Below are 19,059 nucleotides of genomic sequence, written 5' to 3'. Positions count from 1 at the left end.
TGATTGTGCCGTGAATGCAACCATCAAAGACGAATCTATTTGCAAGCCATCCCTTCCCCCTGCTTTATCTCATTACACACACACAGGCCTGCTCTAACATAACATACCCATGAAGCCACACACACACCCACACACACACACACACACACACACACACACTCGAGACAATGCTGGAGAAAGCTGCCCTTGAACTTGTCTGGCTCCTCCTCCAGCCCTATGTTATCCAAGCCCGGTGCACGCCCTCTCCTGCTGCTGCTGCTGCTGCATGCATACATTCCCTTGGAAACTGTAGTGGCGCCTGCCTAGCAACCAAAAGGCTCTCGCTCCCTCTGATGGGCTACGGCATGGGGGGTTGTCTGATGAAGGCTGATCCGAGACAAAAGACATGTGCTGTTATTGTGAGAGAGCAAGAGATAGCGCAAAAGCCTACAAAACAGGAGTCTTCAGTACAGGCTCGGCATAATGTTGGTTGTGTATCACACCCCAGTGTTACATTTACATTTTACATTGTCTCGTCCTGCAGACGTTGCTAACCAAAGTCAGCGTTTAGTAGATGTATTTGTGTGTCACCCTGCAGGCGCCCTACTGAATAGTATCATAGCCAAGACTGCATGCCATGTCAAGCGCAGTGTGCAAGTGTGCAGTTGGTAGAGCAACAATAGGGGTGCAAGTAATTGAAGATTCACATAGCAAATTGGCTCGACAATGCCACAGATTGGAATCACAGATATTTCTTTAGGTACATTGCATTAAGGGATGCTGTTGGTGTTTTCACTGTTGTCTCCAGACAGGGTCGTAGACATGCAGCTTCTTTTTTCAATTGTTACCTTATTTAACCAATTTGAAAACACAATTTATATAAACGTATTCACAAGCTTATATTCGAAGAAGCTGATTTCATTTGGCTGTAACATGCGGTGCTCCACTATTCAGATTGTGCATTGGAGAGGGAGACCTCCATCTTCTACCTGACCTGTGGTGTTGTCCTTCACTCCTAAAAGGCAGTTTCCTGAATTCAAGGGCACTGAAACCAACTAATTTTAATTTATTTATTTTTAGCATGAAACTCTATGACTTTTCCTGGAGTGACTGTACCGTTTAAAAATGTAAAGCAGCGCCACCCCACCCCTATTTCTTAGGGTCTATGCTATAACATTGATTTGCATCCTACCCATCAAGGTGTGCTATCGAGTGTTATTGTGTATGCGTGGGTTAGGGCTAAGGTCAGCGCTCTGCGCTGTTCCGACAAGGTAGGCCAAACCGCTGTCTCGATGGTAACCCTAGATTTGCGAAACTGTCGTGGGATTTTTAACCTAGCTTTAACCTAACCTCAACCTAACCCTAACCTCAACCTCAACCTAACCCTAATCTCAACCTAACTAATGCTTGTGACGCGCTACTGTGCCGAATCGAGTGTGCATGTGCGAGAGTTTCGCAAATCTAGGGTAACGATCTAGACAAGAGCTCGCAAAATCATGACAGCTTCTAAAATGCGAGCGTTTTCTAAGAATATTCTCCTATAAAAAAAGAAACCGGCATGTGTGAAGAGTGTGGCATCTTTATACATTTTAAATGTAATGCAAACATTGACATCATATGGCTGTACAAACACGGAGCTCTTCGACAGTACAGTTCATTCTTCTTCTTATTTAAGAGCAGCAGCATTAATTTTTCAGAGTTTCTTCATGAGCTATAGTGGCATTTCTGAACTCTCCCAGTTATAGTCACATCAGACAGTCGCTCCTTTGCAGTCTTTCCAAGCGTTAATGTGCTTCTCACTTTCATTCTTAGCCAGCCGCCCATGTGGACCAATCAATATCCATCTCTGTCTGTCCTGCGCTAAAAATAGCTTTGCTATTGCTGACGTCAGCGATGACTCATTCAGAAACTTGCAGGACCCTCTCCTCTCATCCAAAAACATCCTCTCTGCTCCTTTATCATCTCCATCCACTACGCAGCACCTGCAGACCCTCTCAGGGCAGCAGCCGCTCATCTAACCACCGTTTACCCATTATGTTCCCCAGCAAACGTCTTATTTTATTAAGTTAGAGAAACACTTGACATAACTAAGACAGTGACTGAAAGAGTCAAATAAGAGTGATTGATGAGGGGCCCCCTCTATTTTAACATATAAATGAATTATATTGTACTTTCTTGTGTACACTGTTGTATTGTGTAAATTGCGTAAACACAACATCTATTGCATGCTGTCCGTCTTGGGAGAGAGATCCCTCCTCTGTTGCTCTCCCTGAGGTTTCTTCCTATTTTTTCTCCCTGTTAAATGGTTTTTTTAGGGAGTTGTTCCTTATCCGATGAGAGGGTCTAAGGACAGGATGGTGTGTTGCTGTTAAGCCCACTGAGGCAAATTTGTAATTTGTGATATTGGGCTATACAAATAAAACTGATTTGATTTGATTTGATTTCTTATGTCTATGTTAGATAGATAGATAGATAGATAGATAGATAGATAGATAGATAGATAGATAGATAGATAGATAGATGGACAGACAGATGTAGGAAAAGTGGGTAATGAAATGTAGTGTAATTATGTCTTGGCTGGATCAGACACATTTGGGGTTGATATGATCTCTAACCTCTCGTTTCATTCCACGGGCTGTCATTCAAATGAACGCTTAACACCATCAAATAAATCCAGCCATTTTGTATGTACTGTACTGTACATTGTACATATACTTGTACTCTCTGTCATGTCCATTTACCTCAGCAGGTTACTTACATATGTAAGTAACCTGCTAACATCTATTTCAGCATCTCTGATGCACCATTGCACTTTATCCCCTCTTATTTCGCCTGTATTAGTCAGTCTTTGTGTATATATCTGAAGATTGTTGTATTGTAGCATTGTCATTCTATGTTAAGTACACTGAGAGAGCCACGAAACTGGAGTCAAATTCCATGTAGTGCAAACCTACATGGCCAATAAACATGATTCTGATTCTATCTAACAATGTTAATAACATTCAATGTAACACTATTTAAACTACTTTTGCATAATCTGTGTTGACAAATACGTATATTGGTGGCACAGTAGTTTAGCGGTTAGCACCCAACAGGAGGGTCCTGGGTTTGATTCCAGTCCCTCTGTGTGGAGTTTGCGTGTTCTCTCCATTGTGTGCACGGGTTTCCTCCTCCAGTACAAAGACATGCATGTCGGGAAATGGAGTCTGTACATGGCCCCTAGGTGCGCGTGTAGGTCCTGGGATGGACTGGTGACCTGTCCAGGGTTTCTCCCTGCCTTCTGTCCAAAGCCTGCTGGAATAGACTCCAGTCTCCTGCAACCCTGAACTACATCGAGTGTGCATGAATGGATGGATACAGCCATGTATGTTTTTTAGAGAAGATAGCCTACTGAAGATGAAACTATCTTATGAACGATATTATTGAAATCTCTCAGCACAGATGATGATATGCTGTAATACAACATTTATGAAGTAACACAGCAGCACTTCAGCTGTTTCTATTTAATGTAGCAGGTTTATATCCCCATTTTAATGGGATTTTATAAGATAAATGCTAGTTTGGTTAAGGTATTGGAAGACAGAATAAACAAAAAAAATGGTCACTGAAAATGTAGCAGTCTTCCATGTATAAAAAGAAATTTATTCACAAGTACGGGTCACATAATGGTTGAACGCTTGAATAATGAGTGCTATGTTTACACTATGCTATCATAAGATATCTTAAATAATGAGTGCTATGTTTACAACACACCATCATAAGACATTTTAGTAGTAAAAATACAGTGAATGACACATCAAAGATGCACAGGTAGAGTTGCTTTTGAAAAAAGTGAACATTCAAAATGGACGCGATACAAACTAGATCTTTGGACTTTTTCTGTATGTTTCTAAATGTAGCTACCATGTTGTACATACAGTGTTTCAAACTAACCTGTTCAGTCAAGGACTCCAAAAATTAACAAATTCTTTCAAAAAAATTAAAATGATACTTATCACAACATCAATAATCTGTTGATTAATTCATTCTTAAAAAAATCTTGTAGCTGTACAGTTAATAAAAGTATTTCAATACAATTAAAATGGATCTTTTTTTTTTTAGTGATGTGTTTGACACTCTGTCCATGAAGAGGGCCCAAAACTAAATTCAAGTGAAATAGGTTTTAGATTGTGGTGGGACAGGAATGTTCACTGCCAAACAACTGACCATACCAGCGGTGCACAATGTATATCTCCTCAGAGCTATCCATCTGTCTGTGACCAAGTGCGATGAGGTGCCATACTGCTGCTCTGCTGTCAAAATCTGCAGTTTATGAGCTACCACATCATTCTGTCTTTGAAATTTGAAAGACATGACGGTCATCTTTTTGAGTTTGAAGCAGGTCCCTTCTTTGCATCCCTCCCTGCCTGGCAGACACAGCATCTCAAGACTCATCTTATGCGAGCTTGGAGAATACCTGCTGAGAGAAGAGCTTCTTGAGTTGAGCCACGTCCTGAGACAGAGAGCTGAGCTGGGATATGAGATTGTTGTTCTCCATCATGTACCGTGTTTCACTGGAGCTCAGTGGAGGTGAGGAGCTGTGGTGTCCAGGGGAGGCACACTGATACTGCTGCTCAGCCCCACCGCTGGTCCCTTGCTCCTCCCTTGTCCAAAGAGGCTGATTCATCCCTCTGCTGTCACGGCTGGTGTTGATCTGCTGGACATGTGGTTTCACCGTGGCTAAAGGTGGATAACTATGTTTGCTGTCATGTGATGGGGGCACATCCCCTCCATCGCTGCCTCCGCCAGGGGCTTTGAATCGCAGCTTATGCGGTAGGCTCCTCAAGCTCTCCCCAAAGTCTTGTTTACTCACATACTGTGCCTGGGTGACCTCAGGGGAACAGAGGTTGGGTTCATAACCCTGTTGCCCCTCCACCCTGTACTTTGGAGAGGGCCAGCCGTTTTCATTCAGTCCATCATTAAAAAAAACAGGGCTGCTAACATTTGAGCTACTTGGAGTGGAGATGCCTGACTCCTCTGTTATATTACCCTTGCTGTGACCTGCTGGCACCCCCGCATCTTTCAGCCCATACATGGCACTCTGCTGTGGAGGGAAATGTGTACTGTGATGGGTGCTGTTGGCGGAGGGAGTACTCTGGTATGAGGAGCTCAGGGACGGGTAGTGTCGTTGTGTAGGGGTTACTAACTGAGTGTAGGAGGGTACCGAGAGTGGCAGGATGCTGACATGGGAAGGGTCTTTAACAAGGCCAAAGCGAAACTTCAGGGCCAACAGCTCAGCCCTGAGACGGGCGTTCTCCTCCAGCAGGCCCAGCACTCGTGCCTCTTGCACGATGTCATTGGCACGCCGTTTCTCCCGAGACCGCTTGGCTGCCTCATTGTTTTTACGCCGCTTATCCCAGTAGCCTTCATCCTTCCTCTCATCTGGGATGAACTCCCGTTTGCGGCGGATGCCATTGTCATCACAGCCGCTTCCTGCCGTGTCATTGGTATTGGTGTTAGCCAGACTCTCTTGAGGCTTCAGGGCAGAGGTGTGGCCCAGCAGCGTTCGGGCAAGGTGGCTGGTGGACGTCGGGATAGAAACAGCTTCCTCTGTGAAGGACGTAGGCCGAGGGTGAGACTCCGTACTTTCCACACTGAGCAGCGGAGGAGTTGAGAGATCGTGGAGGATACTGCCCATGATGAATTTCTGACTGTGTAAAGCTCCCCTGTCTCAATACTGCCCCAATGCGACCCATTTACCGGGTGTCAATGTTGGGGGGAAAGCGATTTCCTGAGGAACTGTAGTTGTAGATGATCCACGTTGCAATGGTATCACCTAGTGGTCAAAAAAAGATCAGAACAAAAAAAAATTTGTGAAGCGAGGTGAATTTGTTTCCCAGTTTACATAGGTTTACAGCGACACTATACCGTTTTATTTAAAGCAAACGAGTGCAAGCAACACAAAAGGATTTCACTGATAAAATTAGAAATACACACTAATTGTGATGGACTTGTGCAGTAGCACAACTCTGATGGATGTGATGTGCTGCAGGGACCAGCACATGTGTATGAAGCGGACGACTAAACAAATGTGATTTTTGGAAAATAAAAAATGCCCAACACCAGATACATGTTACATTGGCTATGTTTGCAGACCTGATGCACACAATCTTTAAGGAGAGGTAACGGTGATCGGATAAGAGGAAATCACCCAACTTGGGCTTTTTCTAAACCGTCGTTGGCTCCTCCTGTTAACTCCTCGTTAAGAATAAGTCACAAACTTCGTCACGTCCATTTCAGTACAAACACCCGAATCCACTGTAGCGTGAACCGCGCGACGTATCTGCACAAAATCACGATAGACGACGTCATCGGATGGAAACGAGAGAGAAATAGAGGTAATGTCCTACCTGAGAGAATCTCCTCCAAAACGCATGGCCTCTTCAAATCACAGACGCGGTGAGAAAACACGCAGACATGCGTGTGCGCGTCCGTCCCGTCAGGTCGGCCGGTTCGCCTCTGTCTCTTCATGGGACCCGTAACTCATATTGGTCCCCCCCCCCCCCCCCCGCTCGGTTCAGCTGGGGTCGGCCCGTCACCCTGACTGAACCCGCCGGCTTTAACCGCGGGCTGTGAAGGGCCGGGCATGACAGTCCCGCCCCCTCCCTCTCTCCCCACATGCATTAGCGCGACACCCCGACGAGCGGCGAGCCCGTCGCGCGCCACTGGAGGCTGTTACGCAAGCTCCTGTCCGCCTCGGTCTACTTACGGGAGCTGTGATAAGATTACAATACTACAATATGCGCGAATGGAGATAAAATCGCACGTCAAATTGCATTGCAAGCCTTTCTGTCTGTCTGTCTGTCTGTCTGTCTGTATGTTTCGAAATTTCAGTCATTCAAGTCCGGTGTTGTCTAACTTCACCCAGAGACCTCCATACTTTCTGAGTAGTTGGCCAGTCATTTGTGACCTTCGCGTAGTGTTTTTCACACGATTTTCGATAGTCGGCACAATCCAACTGCTCCGCTGAATACATAATGAAAGTCAGTTATTAAAACCATCCATGCATCAACGAACCACCACATTTACACCCTTTTTTTTAGCTTATGCTAATGATTTCCAAATGAAAACGTGGCTGTTGTACATTATTCATCTCATATTCGTTTTACTGCGTGGGAGATGATGGAAAGGGCAGCCAGACAATTCATACCTTTGTTCACCTAAGCTCTCTAAAAAAAATCCCTTTGTGGGTAGTATTTCATTATACTGTTCCTTTGTATCAGCCTCATGTGAGATCACTCAGTCACTCGCGCTCTCTCTCTCTGTCTGATCTCAATTCAATTCAATATTTGCTTTATTGGCATGACATACGTTTTTGTACATATTACCAAAGCATGTAAAACAACAGCACAACAACAACGATTATGATATCAAACAACAACAGTAGCAAAGTTTATGGTTGCGCGGCCTAGCTGGCAAGAACACGGCACCAACATGCCGTGTTCTTGCCGCCATCTCTCTATCTCTATCTCCCTCCCTCTCTCTCTCTCTCTCTCTCTCTCTCTCTCTCTCGGTCTGATCTCTCTGTCTCTCTCTCTCTTTCTCTCTCTGTCTGATCTCTCTCTCTCTCTCTGATCGCTCTATCTCTTGTCCTCTCTCTTTGTCTGATCTGATCTTTCTTTCTCTCTCTCGCTCTCTCTCTCTCTCTCTCTCTCTCTGATCGCTCTATCTCTTGTCCTCTCTGTCTGATTTCTCTCTCTCTCTGATCGCTCTATCTCTTGTCCTCTCTCTTTGTCTGATCTCTTTCTCTCTCTCTCACTCTCTCACTCTCTCTCTCTCTCTCTCTCTGATCGCTCTATCTCTTGTCCTCTCTCTTGGTCTGATCTGATCTCTTTCTCTCTCTCTCTCTCTCTCTGATCGCTCTATCTCTTGTCCTCTCTGTCTGATTTCTCTCTCTCTCTGATCGCTCTATCTCTTGTCCTCTCTCTTTGTCTGATCTCTTTCTCGCTCTCTCTCTCTCTCCCCCCACCCCCACTCATACCATACAAACACATAGGCCCAAACCAGTTTACATAATAAAGCATGCACACATCTACTACATGGTATCTGACTGGCAGGTTGCCCATTCTATCTCTGTGCAGTAATTGGAGGCTGCTCCTGGTGTGACGAGTTGGGAGTGAGAATGGACTCGCTCCTGCCACTTGATGCTTCATACCCTATATGACGGCCATGTGCTGCAGACCCAAGCTAGTCCATTTTATATATATATATATAATCTAGTGAGTCAAGTACATTCTTTATGAGACAGTACAAGCCTGTTTCATGCCATAAGCAATCATTGCTTATGGCTCTTTATTTGTTGAGCACTTTCCCTACCGTTGAGTGTTTCTTTTAACAAAGTTATATATGATACATGCGTATATCCATCCATCCATTGTCTTAACCGCTTATCCTGCTCTCAGGGTCGCGGGGATGCTGGAGCTTATTTCAGCAGTCATTGGGCGGCCGCCAGGCCATCACAGGGCCAACACATACACACACACCCATTCATTCCTAGGGACAATTTATTACTGCCAATTCACCTCACTTACATGTCTAAATGATGTACATAAGAGAGCAAACAAGAATGAGAAAGGAGGGAGGGAGGGAGAGACAGAGAGGTAGAGAGAGAAAGAGGTAGAGAGAGAGAGAGAGAGAGAGAGAGAGAGAGAGAGAGAGAGAGAGAGAGAGAGAGAGAGAGAGAGAGAGAGAGAGAGAGAGAGAGAGAGAGAGAGAGAGAGAGAGAGAGAGAGAGAGAGAGAGAGAGAGAGAGAGCATGCAGACAGGGAGATAGAGAGCAACAGAAAAAAATGAACAATGTACTTACATACACAAAAGAAACGAAATTTGGAAAAAAATAGCAGTCTTTCAGCAAACCACACAAGGAAGAACTGGCTATTCGAAATGGTGAAATATGGAAAAAATACTTCAAAAACCTATATAGTACTATTAAACTGAATTCAGCCCAAAACGATCTCCTCAACAAGCTACAAATCCTAGAATCAACCATTAAAGATCATCAAAACCCTTTAGACTACCTAATTACCGAAGAAGAGCTACAGGCTAAGATCCAGGCCCTACAACCAACGAAGGCCAGTGGTCCTGATGGTATTTTAAGTGAAATGCTGAAATTTAGCAACCATGCATTCAACATTGCCATATCAAAATTATTCAACCTCGTTCTGAGTACTGGACATTTCCCTGACATCTGGAGCAAGAGAATTGTCACACCAATCTTAAAAAATGGAAATAAATTTGACCCAAGCAATTACTGGGGCATAGGTGTCAGCAGCAACCTGGGGAAATTATTTTGTTGCATCCTAAACAGTCGACTGCAAGATTTCCTCAGTGAACATAATGTCCTGAGCAAAATTCAAATTGGTTTTACGTCACAACATCGAACTACAGACCATATCTATACTCCCCACACCCTCATTGATAAACATGTCCATCAAAACAAAAACAAAATTTTCTCTTGCTTTGAAGATATCAAAAAAGCCTTTGACTCAATTTGGCATAATGTTCTGTTCCTGAAATTAATTGAAAAGGGGGAAAATATATGATATTATTAAAACAATGTATACAAATAATAAATGTGCCGTGATAATTGCCAATATGGAAACAGATTTTTTTTCCCCCAAAGTAGAGGTGTGAAAGCGGGCTGCAGTCTCAGCCCTACCCTGTTTAACATTTATATTGATGAATTGGTAAAATCACTAGAACAATCAGAGATCCCTGGTCTCACCCGCTCTGACACAGAATTAAATGCCTACTTTTTGCAGATGATCTAATATTATTAGCTCCATCTAAGGAGGCATTACAACAGCAACTGGATCATCTGCAAAACTTCTGTCAGACCTGGGCTCTGACAGTTAATCTGAAAAAAAAACTGGAATTATGGCCTTCCAGAAATGACCAAGGTGTCAGGGAAACCCAAATAGATTCTTACTAGGCTCCACTGACATAGAACACACACACAGCTACAAATATTTGGGACTAATCATTATCTCTACAGGAAATTTCAATCGCGCTATTAATGATCTCAGAGACGAGGGAAGAATGGCTTTCTATACTATAAAAAAAAGTATTCAAACATAGACATACCTGTTAGAATATGGCTGAAAATATTCAAATCTATAATTGAACCAATTTTACTATATCATAGTGAAGTGTGGGGTCCTCTTGTAAATCAGGACTTTGTAAAATGGGACAAACATCCAATCGAAACCCTGCACACTGAGATTTGCAAGAGCATTCTCAGAGTCCACAGGAACACACCCAACAATGGATGCCAATCAGAACTAGGCCAATTCCCCCTGTTAATAATGATGCAAAAAAGAGCAATCAAATTCTATCCATCCATTAGCCAAACCGCTTATCCTCCTCTCAAGGTCGCAGGGATGCTGGAGCCTATCCCAGCAGTCATTGAGCAGCAGGCAAGGAGAAACCCTGGACAGGCCACCAGTCCATCACAGGGCCCACACACACACACACACACACACACACACACACACACACACACACACACACACACACACACACACACACACACACACACACACACACACACACACACACACATAACTGGTGGTGTCTCGTGTGCGTTGTGTTTGAGGAATTGTGCCAGACCAGGATATCTTTGGAGGCAATCTCAGTTTATTCTGACAAGGTTAAAATCAAAATCAAAATCCTCCGTTCAATAGTGACATGTGTTCTTCAGCCTCTCTCACATGTATTACACAAAAAGCCCATAATGTTGCAGTCAGTATACCAAAATATACAAAACATACCTGACAGGGTTAAAATCAAAATCCTCCGGTCAATAGCCCCTATACAAATTAAATGACATAGGAATATGTTAGCATGCTACACAGTAAGTTTAAGCAAGTGACCCCAACTCCTACCATTACAAAGCTCTCCATTACCAAGAGGAAAACAAAAATAGGAGTCCCCTCAGCCAGAAGATCCTAAGGCTGAGCTCAGCCTACAGCACACGGCATCAGGACAGCCCTCACACAATCTGGCCCAACCAAATTATAGCTAAAGAACAAGAAAATTACATTAACTGTTGGACATCTATCACAAAAACTCAAAGCAAACTTCAATGTTATTTGACTCTAAGCAGACAGTACACGATGGCAGACTATCTGACCACTGTGACTGACCAGAAACTGAGAAAGACATTGACTATGCACAGACTCAGTGATCACAGCTTGGCCACAGAGACTGGCTGACACAGGCAGACCTGGCTGCCTAGAGAAGACAGGCTGTGTCAGCTCTGTCCAGAGAGACAGGTGGAGACAGAGCAACACTTCCTGCTACATGCTAGATGCAGCAAGATATGTCAGGTCATGTCACAGCCTGACAGACAAGCAGCACAACACATGACATCTGTGGTCTCCTCACAACCCATGCTCTACCTTTTGATTTACTTCTGTTTCTTTATAGTTATTGTTGTTTTATTGTTTCTTTATTGATCAGTATAATGTTGTGTTAATCTTCATTATTAATGTTATTGTGTACTGTCCAAACTGTATTTTCATGCTTTGGCAACATTGTTTTAAAACTTTCATGCCCATAAAGCCCATTGAATTGAATCGAATTGGATTGGATTGAATTGAATTGAAAGAGTGAGAGAGGAAGGGAGAGAGAGGTAGAGCGAGAGAGAGAGAACGCGAGAGAGGGAGACAGAGAGGGTGAGAGCGATAGAGATTGAGAGAGAGCGAGAGAGAGAGAGAGAGACAGAGAAGGAGAGAGAGCTAGAGAGACAGACAGCGAGACAGAGACGGAGAAAGAGAGAGTGTGTCAGGGCTTGTGTCCTGGTGACAGGGTGACAGGGCTACAGTGTGACAGGGCGACAGTGTGACGAGGGGTGTTATGTAATCTCCCTCAGGTCTACAGACCATGTGACTCCAGTGCTGCAGTGGAAGCGAAGGTTGGGTGAGGTTACAGAGAACAAGCAACATTGTTCCATAAGTAATCCCTTATGCAGGGCTAGACTGCACTCATTCACACATAAAATGCAATTGACTGGGCGTTTACTCTAAAGCATCTCCTGCTACCAAGCATCGAGTACCTGAATTGAGTAAGAGCAGAATAGAGGCAAAACCAACAGAAGACTTTCAAAAAGGGCTACTATATAGTATTGCCTGCTTTTAATTTAGTCCTCATACCAGTCTCAAAGCTATGGTTTCTGTTTCTGTACCATTGCAGAAGACCATATACAGCAGTATTAATACTGTGGATATTCATTATATTTCACAGTGAAAATAAAAACCAAGTTAGTTTTTAATCTTTCTTGCCTTTGCATCCTCATTAAAATAAATCTCTTATGCACATCAACAAACCATCCTCTGACACTGACCACCATCTGACTTGAACCAGTGTACTGTGCCAGAGGTTATTACTATTTACATTTCACTCAAAATGGAACATTTCTGCATGACAGATACGATTATAATCATTGTAAAGACAAATTATGACAGAAATGAAACGGTGACACCCCTGCACAGGCATGGACAAATAAACCCTGTCGTCCATGTACCTACTGAGATTGCATTGGTTAAAGGCAGTTTTAGCTTTAAAGCAGGTTTTCTTAAACATTCTCAAACATGCATTGCTCAAAATAAAAGCTGAATGGACGAGAAGCCATGGTTTAGAAATGTGCTGTAAACAGGCCATAAGCTTCCTTAATGTGCTGTAATAGCATGTGTTGGTACTTTGTACCCTGCCGGCTACGCTGACCTCATGTAGATCAGACTACATCAGATTATTCCATGTTTGCCAATGCAGGCACAGGTTGTTTTTCATGCATGCATGCGTGTGTGTGTGTGTGTGTGTGTGTGTGTGTGTGTGTGTGTGTGTGTGTGTAGTATGTCTTTTGTGTGCGGTTGTGCTTGTATGTGGTATGTGGCCTCATTTGAAAATTGAACTTTGTGCAACCGCTAGTGTGGAAGCAGTTAATCGACTGTTTAAGGAGTGTGTTCATCTGTGGCCTTGTTTGACTCTGATGTCCTCACTCCTCTCTCTGCCTCTTCTTCTCTTCCTGTCATCCCTCTCCTGACTTCCGAGAACCAACACTCCCCCTCGGTGGTCTCTTACGCTCCAAATCCCCGAGTTGCTCCTCTAGTCCACATTAAGTATTATTAGCACACTGGCCTGGGATTCCCTTTGTTCCAGGCTTTGTCATACATTCCTGAATGGGAAGCCTGTCATTCTCTCTTCTGATTGGATGAGTCACTTTTTTGGGGGGGGGCTTTTCCCCCTCTTTTTCTCCCCAATTGTACTTGGCCAATTACTCTATTTTCCGAGCCATCTCGGTCACTGCTCCACTCCCTCTGCCGACCCGGGGAGGGCTGCAGACTACCACATGTCTTCTCTGATACACGTGGAGTCATCACCCGTTTCTTTTCACCTGACAGTGAGGAGTTTTGCCAGGGGGACATAGCACGTGGGAGGTTCACGCTATTCCCCCCAGTTCCCCCTCCCCCCGAACAGGTGCCCCAACTGACCAGAGGAGGCACTAGTGCAGTGACCAGGACACATACCCACATCCGGCTTCCCACCCGCAGACACGGCCAACTGTGTCTGTAGGGACGCTCGACCAAGCTGGAGGTAACACGGGGGACTCAAACCGGCGATCCCTGTGTTGGTATGCAACGGAATAGATCGCTACGCTACCCAGAAGCCCAGATGAGTTACTTTCATGCCGTAGCATAACCCCGGCCAGTACCACGTTACAATAGGACTACCCTTATAACGGGCTTATGAATGGTTTATAATTAGGTCATTAATTAGTTTGTGAACATTTTGTAATTTACTAATGTAACCCCTTTTTCACTGGCGGGCAACGCCAAGCACATTTAAACAAGACAAAAGTCTAATGCTACCAGTTACTGAAGTGTTACAATACGAATCAATAGCACAACCGGATCCTGAGTTCTCAGCGGTGGAATGGTGAGCTGGCTGAACCTCCTGTGTACTAGTAGGCTAGTGCCACTAATGACAATATTAGTGATAATTGATCATATAAATAATTAACCAAGATAATAATAAATTTAGTAGCACGGTGCCTCCACTGTGAAAATACTACACTTACCTAAGGCTAGTGAATGGTGTATCTTCCCAGAATTAAACAAACATGTGGTTAATGCAGATCTTATAACCCTGCTGTGTACTGAATTACTGTACAAGCTTATTACCAGCACTCTATAAGTAACCTAGGTTTTGCATATGCGGAAAATGAGCTGCCAATACGACCGAAATATAATTAATAATAATAGGATTTATTTGATAATAATGAGAGAGAGAGTACCACACGAGTGTAGTATTGTTGATCAAATAAACATTAATTAAAATTACACAGGGTGTGACAACCGGTCACAATAAACAGAAAGAAAGTATCAAAAGAACACAAAAATACCCAGCACTTTCTGTTGGGGCCCGTTGGTGCACATTAAAGCAGTTCTCTGAGCGGAGGGCAAGGCAGCCACCGCTATGATGCCCAGGCGACGAGATAAAAGTTTGTGTGTGTGTCAGTATAAATGAAATTTTCCGGTTACTCACAACCCATCGCTTCCTTGACCGGGAGGCTGTGTGCAGTCCAGAGGATGGAAGGTGTAGCGCCAGTATTGGTTGTGGTTGCTATAGTTACCAAGCCTCCCTTCCGGTCTGCCTGCGTTGCAGTCTGGGTTGTTCTTCCTGTTTTAACTAAATGGCTGCTGCCGCACGTCTCCATCTGCATTGTGTGATTCATTGATGTCGTCTCTCATTGCTGGCGTGGTGGCAGCGCTTACCAGACTTACGTCCCGAGGACTGATATTTACCGAATTAATCGCGGTAGCCCTTCCAGGGGAATCACAGGGTAGTTACGTCTACCATCAGACGCAGCTGGGCTAGCTCAGACACAGTTGTGCTAGCTAAGTGGGCAGCATGGCGACACACAGAGCACCGACGCAGTGGTGTTTAACAAAGACCGAGACGGTGAACTCTTTTGAGAACTGGCGTCAGAACCTGCTTTATATACTGTTGCTCGACGCCGGGTTTGCCCCCTTCCTGCTCGATGGCGTGGAGTGGGAGAAGAAGTCTAAAACATCCCCTGTCCGGGGATTCACAGATGACGGTGAAGATATTCCCTCGCCCCGACGTCGCAATAAAGAACAGAAGGTAACCATGTTAGAGCTAATGTTGGGACAGATAGCCAATTGTTGTCCTGTAATCTCTCGTCACAGCATAGTCAGGAACTCCACATCTATTGACGGCATATGGCAGGCTATTCATCTACATTATGGCTTTCAGTGCACCGGGGCTGTGTCTGAACTCCCCAAGTCAAAGCAATCCATCCCTGTCTGGACACGGAGGTCATGTCCCCTTTGTAAATGTGCCGGCAGGCCTGATAATCATTTCCTCAGCAAATGTTCCTTTCTGCCCCCCCCAAGATAAAATGTACATGGCAAAGTCGCGCCAGGTTTTGGGAGAGCAGGTTGAGACTGATGATGAGGTAGAGGAGTGCGTTAGTGGGGAGCCAGCGCCGTCTAGTGGTGTGAAACGTGTACTTGTCAAACAGTCCCCTTACCTCGATGCCTTCCATGGACACTGCCCTGTGCATCTCACCGTTGATAGTGGGGCAACAGGCAACATGATGAGGGCCTCATGCGCGACCAGGCTGGGCGTCACCGTCACAGGAAGTACGCAGTCCGCATTCCAAGCAGATGGCTTGTCCCTTGTGAAAGTATTGGGAGAGACACAGACACACTTCCAGAGAGATGGCCATGACCTCTATTTTGAGGGCCTCGTCGTTGAGAATCTCGAATCTGACATCCTGGCTGGAATTCCCTTTATGGAAAAGAACGACGTCTCCATCAGACCAGCCAAACACCAAATCTGCTTGGGCGAGGATATATATCGCTATGGCACCCTCCAAACACCAATGGACAGGCATGCCGTACGGCGCACGCACGTGCTCCGTGCTCCGGGTAAATCTACTGTGTGGCCAGGGGAGTACATCGCGCTCGAGCTGCCTCCTGAGCTGTGCAATGTGGACAGTGAGCTGGCTGTTGAACCACACGTCGATGTCTCATGTGACCAGTCCGACACACAGCAGTGGCCTGCCCCAACTTTGCTACGGGGTGTGTCTGGGAAGATCCGTGTCCCAAATCTCACTGGCGAGCTGCGGCTGGTCCAGAAAAGCCACCGCCTATGCCGTGTCCATGCCACATATGTCCCGTCACTCAGTGGCGCCGCCGTGCCAGCTGATCCCCCCCAAAACCGGCCCCGACGACCATGTCAGCCTTGTCCTCTGACCTTGTCGCTCTGGATCCAGATAACATCATGCCTGCTGACATCAGAGATAAGTTACGCGCCCTGCATAGAGAGTTTGATGTAGTGTTTGATCCCCACTTTGAAGGATATAACGACTCTGTGGGTCCGTTCCAGGCCAGGGTGAACATGGGACCTGTCCTACCTCTGCCCTTCACCAACAGGTCGACCTGGCTCGCCATACAGGCAGGGTGCTCTGACCTCAGATGGACCCGTGCTCACCTCCAACAGGGTACGCATCCATCCAAGAAGCTGACTAACATTCGTGATGTGAAACGTTACCTGAACATCACCACAGTGGCTAAGGACGGCCTCCTAGTTGTTCACCGGCACACACCCCTCGCAGCCTCAACGGACTGCATCGTTGTGCCTTGGTCTGTCCTCGATGGCCTACTGACCTCTCTCCATATCAAGCTCGATCACCCCACCAGCACCCAGTTGAAGACAGGTGTGCAACGCTACTTCTACGCGTTGGGTATGGACTCTACTGTGCAACGTGTCTCCAGCGGCTGCCACCAGTGTGCAGCTCTGAAGAAAGCTCCTGCGTTTGTACCTGACCAGTCTACAAGTGACCCTCCGGAAGTCATCGGGTCTTCTTTCGTGGCTGATGTGTTCAGGCGGGACCGCCAGTTCATTCTGATTGTCCGGGAGTGTGTCACGTCTTTCACGCTGTCTTGTCTCATCGACGACAAGCGCAGAGACACTCTCAGGGATGCTTTAACCCGCTTATGTATGGGTCTGTGCCCTCTCGACAGCCCCTTTGCTGTGATCAGGACTGACCCTGCCCCTGGTTTTGCTGCATTGGCAGGGGATGGGGCCCTCGCTATGCACAGACTAGTTGTTGTTGAGGTGGGCAACGCCAAGAATGTCAATAAGAACCCAGTGGCGGAGAAGGCTGTTCAAGAGATTCAGGGGAAGATTCTTCGCCTCGAGCCTAAATGTAGGGCTGTTACTCCCCTGTTACTCTCTGTCGCTACGGCCAACCTGAACAGTCGTGTTAGGTCGCGTGGATTGTCTGCCCATGGAATGCTGCTTCAGCGTGACCAGTTCTCCCATAGGCAGTTGCCTGTAGTCGACCAGGACCTCATCTTGAAATAGCACTCGGAGCATGTCACCAACCATCCATACAGCATGAAGTCAAAGGTGTCCTCTGGTCGTGTGGCCGTGCCTCCCGCCATTCGACCTGGTGAACTGGTGTACCGGTATGGTGACCAGAATAAGTCAAAGGCCCGTGACAGGTACCTGGTCACGAGCGTGGATGGTTCATGGTGCAATATCCAAAAGTTGACGGCGTCTCAACTCCGTTGCACCTCCTACAGGGTCAGGCTGGGTGACTGCTACAACGTGGAAGGTCCCTCTACGGCCTCTGAACCCCTCGCGGACGATTTTGCGTCTGATGAGGACTTGGACAACCCTGCCCCGCACTGCCCTGACATACCGCCAGCCATTGCCGAGCCCCCACCTGCACCTTGCCTGCCTTGTGATAACGATATGAGGCTGGGGGATGAGACTGTTCCTCCCGTCGAGGTCAAGCCTGGGGGGGGGGGCTCCCCTGGTGAGTGTGTGCCTGCTCTTTCACCTGATGCTGCGCCTCGACACTCGAAGCGTCTCGGGCGCTTGCTGCAGCATTTAGAGGACTTTGTACTTTAGGCCAGTTGTTTGTGTATACTGGTGATAATGTTTTGTCTTACCTTACAGGTCTAGTTATATAGCCTGAGCTGTGATGTTGCCTGGTGTTCTGTGGTGTTATTGTTGTACTGTGTGAAGGGGGGGGTCTTTCTTTTGGAAAAAAGGGGTGACGCCAGTATTGGTTGTGGTTGCTATAGTTACCAAGCCTCCCTTCCGGTCTGCCTGCGTTGCAGTCTGGGTTGTTCTTCCTGTTTTAACTAAATGGCTGCTGCCGCACGTTTCCATCTGCGTTGTGTGATTCATTGATGTCGTCTCTCATTGCTGGCGTAGTGCTAGCTGTCGGCTCCCCGGTAGCGGCCTCCACCCGCAAGATGGCCACAGGTTGCAATGTTCAGACAACCCTGGCGAAGATAATGGTCCTCCGGTGGGCCCAGCGCCGGAGAGCAGATGAAGCAAGTCCTCTTTGGACAGCAGACAGGTCCCAGGAATGGAGCAGAGCGGCTCCCCTAGTTAGATCAACGTCCAGCACAGCCCGATGACTTCTGGGTAGCCTCCACAACTCTAGTCGGCTAACACACTAGCACTGGATGCTAAATCCACTTAGCTAGCTAGCGGCGACACTGGCTATGGGGCAGAAACAAAATAATCGGACTAAATCAAACCCCACCAGCAAGCATACGACCGCGGGCCAATCGCAACACTCCTGTCTTCAAATGCGGGCCTAGTACATGGCTGTGTATAAAGTCTCCGCGAAACGGGTACTCAGACAGAGCAGTAGAGAAAATGGACGTCTCTCCTCGGAGTCTTGCCTCGAATGCCAAACTCCTCCCTTCCCGTGAGGAGATCGACCGTTGCGAACCTCGCGATTTCGCGGGCATAACAACTCCACACCACATCATTGGCTAATAACAAAATTCAAATAAAAATACAAAGAACAAATACATTCCATTGGTCCACATGTTTAGAAACCACACGAGCATAGGAAATATCCAAGACACAAAGCATGCTGGTAAATGAAGTACCACAACATATGTACAATAGATTTTAGAGGTCCTTACACTAATAAGCTGTTATAACACATTAGATAAAAAGGGCAACAGTGACCTGTTGCTTGCC

The 19,059-nt window shown here is 46.1% G+C and overlaps 1 protein-coding gene across 1 annotated transcript; it reads right to left on the bottom strand.

Annotated features, from left to right (window-relative positions):
- Positions 1-3,607: 3,607 nt before the first annotated feature.
- nfil3-3 (nuclear factor, interleukin 3 regulated, member 3) lies at positions 3,608-6,505 on the bottom strand. The gene is made up of 2 exons (XM_056280938.1): positions 6,369-6,505; positions 3,608-5,794 (listed from the first exon to the last, which is right to left on the bottom strand). The coding sequence occupies exon 2, from the start codon at positions 5,654-5,656 to the stop codon at positions 4,415-4,417; it is 1,242 nt and encodes a 413-aa protein (XP_056136913.1). The 5' UTR covers positions 5,657-5,794; positions 6,369-6,505; the 3' UTR covers positions 3,608-4,414.
- Positions 6,506-19,059: the final 12,554 nt, after the last annotated feature.

The sequence above is a fragment of the Lampris incognitus genome, chromosome 5, assembly GCF_029633865.1.
Source record: "Lampris incognitus isolate fLamInc1 chromosome 5, fLamInc1.hap2, whole genome shotgun sequence".
Classification (NCBI taxonomy): Eukaryota; Metazoa; Chordata; class Actinopteri; order Lampriformes; family Lampridae; genus Lampris; species Lampris incognitus.
This window is presented reverse-complemented; position numbering and strand designations above follow the sequence as displayed.

Excerpts from the sequence above, each read along its gene's own strand:
- nfil3-3 (XM_056280938.1), bottom strand. The coding sequence starts at position 5,656 with ATGGGCAGTATCCTCCACGATCTCTCAACTCCTCCGCTGCTCAGTGTG.